This window comes from Rutidosis leptorrhynchoides, chromosome 2 (genome assembly GCF_046630445.1).
Source record: "Rutidosis leptorrhynchoides isolate AG116_Rl617_1_P2 chromosome 2, CSIRO_AGI_Rlap_v1, whole genome shotgun sequence".
Classification (NCBI taxonomy): Eukaryota; Viridiplantae; Streptophyta; class Magnoliopsida; order Asterales; family Asteraceae; genus Rutidosis; species Rutidosis leptorrhynchoides.
In genome coordinates, this window is record NC_092334.1 from 665,509,696 (window position 1) to 665,517,801 (window position 8,106).

The 8,106-nt window shown below is 33.2% G+C and overlaps 1 protein-coding gene across 1 annotated transcript; it reads right to left on the bottom strand.

Annotated features, from left to right (window-relative positions):
- Positions 1-3,421: 3,421 nt before the first annotated feature.
- Positions 3,422-7,525, bottom strand: LOC139893895 (kinesin-like protein KIN-8A). Its single transcript, XM_071877095.1, has 6 exons — positions 6,729-7,525; positions 5,661-5,934; positions 5,484-5,534; positions 4,967-5,059; positions 3,801-4,814; positions 3,422-3,530 (listed from the first exon to the last, which is right to left on the bottom strand). The coding sequence occupies exons 1-6, from the start codon at positions 7,523-7,525 to the stop codon at positions 3,489-3,491; spliced, it is 2,271 nt and encodes a 756-aa protein (XP_071733196.1). The 3' UTR covers positions 3,422-3,488.
- Positions 7,526-8,106: the final 581 nt, after the last annotated feature.

Genomic DNA, 8,106 nt, shown 5'->3' on the forward strand with positions numbered 1-8,106 from the left:
TATATTTATGCATGCTGGTATGCTAAATTTCCTCGTTAAACAGTTTATGATGAATCACGAATTAAATACATATATTACTGATAAAAGGTATATGATATGCATGTTTTTGGAAAGCTGGCGAAAAATCAATAACTTTTCATTTAGAAATCGCGTAATTTCGATGAACGAATTAAAAGATACGGTCAACTGAATTATGATTGACATTAATTGGAATTGCTTTCGAATCTGCAATTAATATTTAAACAACCTGTTTACGAGATTGATAAATTGGGTTTTTGAATACTACTAGCCGAGTAAATGAATTCTTAAATAAGGCATGTCTCGTTTTGTTGAACAATTGTCAAAGTTGACTGTCTTATCATGTTTTTAAAGCTTTATAAACACTATAATCTGATTTTACAAGTATTGGGAAGCTATGTGAAATGTTAAAGTGTTTCGATTGCCATGATCATTCAACTATTGTATTGAGTCAGATTGACTTTTTGAAATGACTTTTGATAACTTTTGTATGTCGATCTCGAGCATTAGGATTGTGATACACTATGACCTGACCTAGCTTGATAGACAATTATTGACCAACATATATTCTCTAGGTTGAGATCTACGGTTATTTGGTATTCCAAGTTTCGGTCACATTTCGGTGAACGACTTTATGTGCTGCTAAGGTGAGTTTCATTTGCTCCCTTTTAATTGCTTTTGCAATCTATATTTTTGGGCTGAGAATACATGCACTTTATTTTAAACGCAATGGATACAAGTACATACTAAATTCTACACTGAGTTTGAACCGAAAATCCCTTAGCTTTGGTAACTAGTAACTGCCGGTTATAAGAACTGGTGAGCGCGAGTAGTTGTATATGGATCCATAGGGCTTGATATCCCCGTCCGAGCTAGAGCACTAGCCTTTTAACGGAAGTATGCTATTTGAGAAGCGTACACGTTGGTTTGCGTGTATTATTAAGATGATTATACAATGGGTATAAATTATATATAAGTTAAGTTTAGTTACCAGGGTGCTCAATTTCGTAGAATATTTTGATAAACGTTTCTGGATGAAACAACTGAAATCTTGTAATCCACCTTTATATACAGATTATGCGCAACATTAAAACTATGAACTCACCAACCTTTGTGTTGACACTTTTAAGCATGTTTATTCTCAGGTTCCCTAGAAGTCTTCCGCTGTTTGCTTATATGATATACAAGATATGTGCATGGAGTCATACATGCTTTATTCGAGAAAACGTTGCATTCACAAATCATCACCATCTATCTTATTTTGACTGCATTATCAACGGAAGTATTATTGTAAACTATTATATTACGGTGATTGTCTATATGTAGAAATCATCAGATGTCGAAAACCTTTAATTTAAATATTCATTTATGGTTTGCCTTTTCAAAAGAATGCAATGTTTATAAAACGTATCATATAGAGGTCAAATACCTCGCAATGAAATCGATGAATGACGTGTTCATCCATATGGATTTGGAGCGATCGTCACAGTGTTGCTCTCTGGAACCCCTAATTTACTTATTCTCTCCCGTGTCTTTTAGCGATAGGAGGGGTAATTTAGTCATCAAACAACTAATCAAGGTAATTATGAGGTCATAATTTTGATTAGAAAATTTGGAAGGTGTAGATTATAGATATTAATGATAATGGAAGGCTAGGATTAATGGTTTGGATTTTAGATCATCTATTTTTAGCTTTGTTATTATAATATAAAGAGATACAGAGATGTTAATTTATTTTTATACACTAGGGTTTAGAAATTAAAAGTTGCATCATTAATTTTCATCGATACGGTGTCAAACATGCGTATTATATGTACAAAATTATAAAACATGTTAATTAATAGAATATGGATAAAAACTTGGCGAATACTGCTTACTCTTCTAAAAAAATTTAAGCCATGTCACCTTAAACTATAGTACTCCGTATTAAGATTGTTTGGAATTGGAGTGACATTGATGGGATTGGGGCATGATTATGTACGTCTCTTTTTTCCTTGTTTGAAGGCTTTGAATCATTTGTCTTTCTGCAAAGTATAAATGGGCCCATTCTTATTCTTATGAGCATTTTTGTCTCATCATCTTCATATCATTTCTTCAAAGATTCCATACTAATGAGTCTTTCATCATGTCAATCATTCATTTTAATGTTTCCTTAGTTTTAGTATCAACCAAATCTCCCTAGTCTGAATAAGAATACATACAGTTTATAGATACACACAAACTAAAATGATTGTCGGAATACTCCACGTTGTCGTGTTGGATGTTACAGGTGTCCACTCGACACTCTTCAAACCCAATATTAAATGGGGAGTGATATGTACACAACCAATTTTTACACATACACAACCAAACATGCTTTACAGTGTTGTATAATACAACACTGTAAAGCATGTTTGGTTGTATATGTGTAAAAATTAATTGTGTACATATCATCACCCATAAATATAACTAGAAAACACTTACTCTTAAATGAATCACTACTAACTAAAATGATTGTTTGATGAAAACAACACAGATAAGATATCAACCAATTTGGTGTACTCTTATTACTCCCCGAAGTTTTCATTCCTAAAAACAATTTCAATAATTAATTTGTAAAAAGACAAAAACCTTACTGACTTTAAGATCTTTGTAGTAATCTTCCCAATATATTTTATTTTCATTCAATCAAGACATATAAGATCTTTGCAATAGCTCTGTCTTGATCTTCCAACTTCCAACCCCTTTGCTTTTTGTGAATATATGTAAAATACATTTGTCTCGTAAAGATTGCAATACCATAACCATTGATTACATCATCATTGATTATATATGTCATAAAGTACAAGAGAAGATATAATTCATTTGCCATAACTCAATTTTAATAGTATTCGTTATATTGTTATATTGTATCGTCATTTTCTCTTTTCAAGCCTTTTGTGGTCATCGTTTTATAACTTTATTGTATCGGTTTTTAGGATCCTTCTTTTATAGATGAAGGCATCCTTAATTTTAGTATTCGTTATTTAAGCCATTTTTTTAACTCAATTATTTAAAACGAACCAACTTTTACCTGAAACTTTAAAGGAGACACATAGTTTACAACTTCGCTCAACTCAAAAAAAAAAAAAAAAAAAAAAAAAAAAAAAAAAAAAAAAACTTATCTGATATGGTAATAATTTGTGATTATATTTATATAATAAACTTTGAGATCTATGTTACCAGCATGAAAGAGAACAATTTGTTTGGAGTAAAAGATTTATATAACTGCAAAACACCATGAAAAAAAAACAAAGATATCTTATAAATACAGTGGCAACACTAAATTACTACAGTACATAATATTGATGGAGATAAAAAAAAAAAAAGGTACTAAACTTCAATGATTCAGTTAATAATCGAATCTAACAAACCTTATAAATAATTGAGATAAATCATCACTCTAAAAGAAACAAACAGTTGATTGCATTGTTGTTCTACAATCATCTCTCTCATTGCCTCGTATTTTCGGATTTTTGACGAGCAAATCCTGGCTGAAATTTGCAAATTGAGCCATAAAACAAATGAACACATAATTAGTCAAAAAAAAAAAAACATAATTAGTCACATAATCTGCTAAATAAGATTACATAACTAGAAGTTTTATGGATTTCAACTTTCAACGTGTCTGAGGTGTTTCCTTATTAGTTGTTTTTAACCCGTTTGACCCGCTAGATATATAACACAACCCAAATCGACCCATTTATTATAAATGGGTCGAAACTGTAACCTCTATATAATATACGTAAGATCATATTATATACCTGAAGGAGCATCGAAGGAGCCGCTGCAGGTTCTTTAGTCACGTGACTTCTAGTTTTCCTCTCATTTAAAGTAACAACAGATGGACTATTAGCAGTTGTTATATCCCAAAAGCTTCGTTTTTTATCTTTAACTGCAGGCGACGTAAATCGACCAATTGGACTCTTGAGTTCGCCCGTTATAGTCTCTTTCGGTCTCGTAAAATTTCCCATCGTAACGACTCTATTTCCACCCTTTTGTGTCATTTTTTGAATCATATCATCTTTTTGCTTTATCTGCAAAACATACTCATTCTTCATTTTCTCCATAGCCGTTTCAAGCATCTTTATCGTTTTTTTAAGCTCCTTAACGGTTTCTTCCGGTACTTTTTTCTTTGATTCGGGCGTAAAACAAGTCGAAGGTAAAAAAGATTTAGTCTTTCGTTCTTTTTGTCTACAAGAAGTTGGTGGGGTCGTCATGATTGACGATATCGTTGACGGGGTCGGTGATGCAGCCGCCAACGATTGGGCCTGAACCATCAATAGCTTTTGTTGTTGACGGGCCAATTGGGCTCTTAAATCATGATTTTCTTTTTGTAACTCGAGTAGTAACTTTGCTTGATCCGATTCACTATTAACTACTTTTGATACCTCTTCGTTTGCCTCGGTTACCTTGGTGCGAATCTCTTTAGCTCGATCGGCCCAATGAAGGGTGTTTTGTGTTTCGCCAAACGAGAGGTTACTCGGGCTAATATTAGCAATCATGACTGTATTACAAGCACCACCTAACGAGTCTTTTAGCAGTTGTGTGAGTTTAGAGTTCCTGTAAGGAACATGTTTCTTACCTTCGACAAGAGCGTTAATGCAACTACTAAGGGCGAGTAGTGATCGATTTATGTTGGCACCCTCGAGTGATCTAAGCGTTCTTTGATCGGTCGCATGAGCTCTTTCGGAACCCGCTAAGTCAATCAGTGATAACTTTCCAACTTTCTTAATCACATTATTAGATCCATCTTTCACTCGATATTCAACCATAACCTGATACATATTATTGGTAAAACAAGTGTATATCACTAAAGAATAATAATAATAATCAAGTTAAAAACTAAGTATGTCACTTAGAATCCATACTGAATAATCTTTGGTTTCGTTTGACTTTACAAGACAAAGTCAAATATTAGCAAATGTACCTGAAGAATAGCATGTGAGCGCGAAGATGTTTCATTGGCACGAGTTGGTTCGGTAGTCCTATTACGATTTCCTTGTTGAAGCAACACCATGACCTATAAACAAACACTCAGGATTTTTTTGGAATAATTAAATTAAGCGAGTAATTAGTCATATTTCGGATAATTAAAAAAGGACTCCTGTCTTCTAATATTGCATTTCAAACCACTTTTAACTGAATTTTGCCAATGTTAATAACTTTTGTAACGTAATTAGTCATATTTCGAATTTAAATGTCAACAAAAAATAAGAAATTAAGAATGCCCTTTGGATCATCGTACCAGTTAGTTAAACAAACAAGAACCAAACTCGCCTAATCTAAAAGAACAAGAATAAAATGATTACCAAATAACTAATTATTAAAACCATTTCTTGTTACACGTTTTACGTACGTTTAGCTTTCTCTTTTTAAAAATCACTTAATTATTTCAATGTGCACATCCAAGCACACCCAAATCTTATTCAAAGTAGAAAAGTCACCTCATCAGTGGAATAAGCTCGATATTGAGTAAGTCCTGCTGCTATGATACCCTGGAAGAAAAAAAAATCACACGTCAACTACTAATTAATAACGACCAAACAAAAAAAACATAATCTTTTACAAAAACAACATCAATGGAATATATGTGATCAAAGCGTTTATAGGTGAATTTAAACCTGTTTATCTTCTCTAAGAATCAGAGGACGACCGGGAGAAAGCAAATCTCGCACAGTTTCATTGTAGACCTCTAAATACGATAGATGAACTACATGGTTACCATCACAGCTTCTTTGTCTAACTTTATAAAACAGATCCTTTATGGCCAAAACCATTACACCTGGATTTTCGACCGTACCCAGCATCGTAAATGTCTTACCAGCACCTGTTGCACCGTAGCAGAAAACTGAACCGTTCCTTCCTTGTAGAACTGCCTCAACAAGCTCCGATGTTCTGTCATATTCAAACAGTGGTTCAAGTACACATCATACTTGCTATAATGGGTGGGTTGGGTTGGGTAACGGGTCAAAAAGGGTAAGGCTGAATTTACAGGTAAATATAAAAATCTTTATTCTTCTATAACATGAGTTAAGCATGATTCCAAAACACTATTATCAGATCAGTTTAATATAAAATGCAACACATATAGACCAAACCACATGTAAATGGATCAAAGGGCAGCTTCAAATCTGGACTAATAATGAACTAAGGGTGCGTTTGATTACCTCTTAATCGAATGGTTCATCAGTAAATGCCGAGTTAGCACGTTTGTTTCTGACCTCTGAATAACATATGGTACTAAATGGTTCAATATATGGTACTAAATGGTTCAACATTCAGTGGTAGTGGTGAACCATTCAGAATTGAAATTGAAATACTTGTTTTAACCATTAAGCACCGAAATGTTATCTAAAATCCTCTTTAAATTATATCAAGAACACTTATTAAACAATTATAATGTTTTTTTATTCATGCAAAAAGGTTAATAAAGTATTTTTTACATCATTCACATTGTTCATTCAAAATGCTTATCAAACATATTGTTATTTATAACCATCTTCATTCCTAATATTTAAATCATTCAGGTTATAACAATTTAACGCTTAATCATTCAGTTTTACTAAACACACCTTACGCAACTGATAGATATACCTAATAGCTTGAGTATCGTGTAACATTGGATATGATGCATATATTATCATATGTAAAATCATAAATTTATGGAAAACAAAATGTTATATACTTACGAAGTGGAATAAACTTCAAGTTGGGAAGATGAATCTGGGAACGAAGCATCAAAAGTGAAATGGCGGCCACGAAGTCTTTTAAGCCTGAGATAATCGTTCTCATTGGCGAATTCCGTCAAGTAAACATCTTTTTGATTCACAATTCGTACACATGATCTTGAACCAGCTTCTTTTTCTTTCTTACTTAATGGTCTTAATCTTACAAAAACAAGAATCCTACTACCCACATTCCCCATTTTCATTGTTACACCCTCTGACTCTACCACATTTTTAACAACCCCTTCCCCAGTATCCGGGCCCACATTGGGTTTCCCCATGTACAGCTTTCTAGCCACAGGCCCGTTTCTTGGGGGGCAGTTAAATCCGACAATCTTTTCGCCATTACCACCAGCCACCGCAGCGATATTCTCCTTGCCGTCATCATCTGCCGCTGCTGCTACTGGTGGACGTAGTAAAACAGGCATTGAATTCTCCTTCATTACATGATCTTTTGCAACTCTAGATTTCTTTTCGATTTCTGATTTTTGTTTGCAAGATCCACCTCCATTTAAAAGATCCACACTTGGGTGTGTCGAAAATCGATTTTTATCAGGTTTGGGAGAAGGGTTTCTCATAGCAATTGATGATTGTTTCTGCTGTTCATACATTTGAGTCAAAGCTTTCATCTTTTCTTTTAATCCATGATGTGGGTTCCTTACCTGATGATGATGATTCCCCAAAATAGTATGTTGTTGGTCATCCCTCATTTCATTTTGATCTTGAACAACATTCACCTGAGACCTTGTTGAAACCGGCATTTTCTTTTTAAACTAACGAAAATTACTCAAATTCAAGACATACCCTTCTCAATTTAAACGAACCCCATATAAATTGCTCAAAAGCAGACGAAATTTTTAATAAAAATCCAAACTTTTTGTTCAAGAAAAATACAAACCCTAATTGGTGGATTTGGGGAAAAATTGTAATTGCTGAAGACAAGAAAAGAAGCAGATCTAAAATGTGGGAAATGGGGTACTCCAAAACCTGCAATTTCTTGATTGTTTGTTTAGCTGAAAGACCTATTTGACTTTGTAATTGTTTATATATATTTTTTAGGGCTAAATAAAAGAGGAGTGAGGCAAAAGGTTTACAGATTTGAATTAGTTTTTGTTGTATGAGATGTGTGCAACGGTCAAATAGATTGGCATATTCTTATTTTTATTTTATTTCTTTATTCTTTATTATTGGAGGATTTAAATTTAAATTTAATACGGACTGTTATCAAATGGTTTGAGCCTATTCTAAACTTCAGTTTTAGTTTTACTACTTCCATAGTTCCCATTCAATTCGAACACTTAAAGTATAAAATACGGAGTACTTTTAATAATACTTAAAACTT

Bases quoted from the DNA above. Each gene is read 5' to 3' on its own strand.
- LOC139893895 (XM_071877095.1), bottom strand. From the start codon at position 7,525: ATGCCGGTTTCAACAAGGTCTCAGGTGAATGTTGTTCAAGATCAAAAT. The intron at 5,935-6,728 runs GTAAGTATATAA...TGAATATGACAG, and splicing joins CTTGAAGTTTATTCCACTTC to AACATCGGAGCTTGTTGAGG. The intron at 5,060-5,483 runs GTGACTTTTCTA...GTTTGTTTATAG, and splicing joins GAGCTTATTCCACTGATGAG to GTCATGGTGTTGCTTCAACA.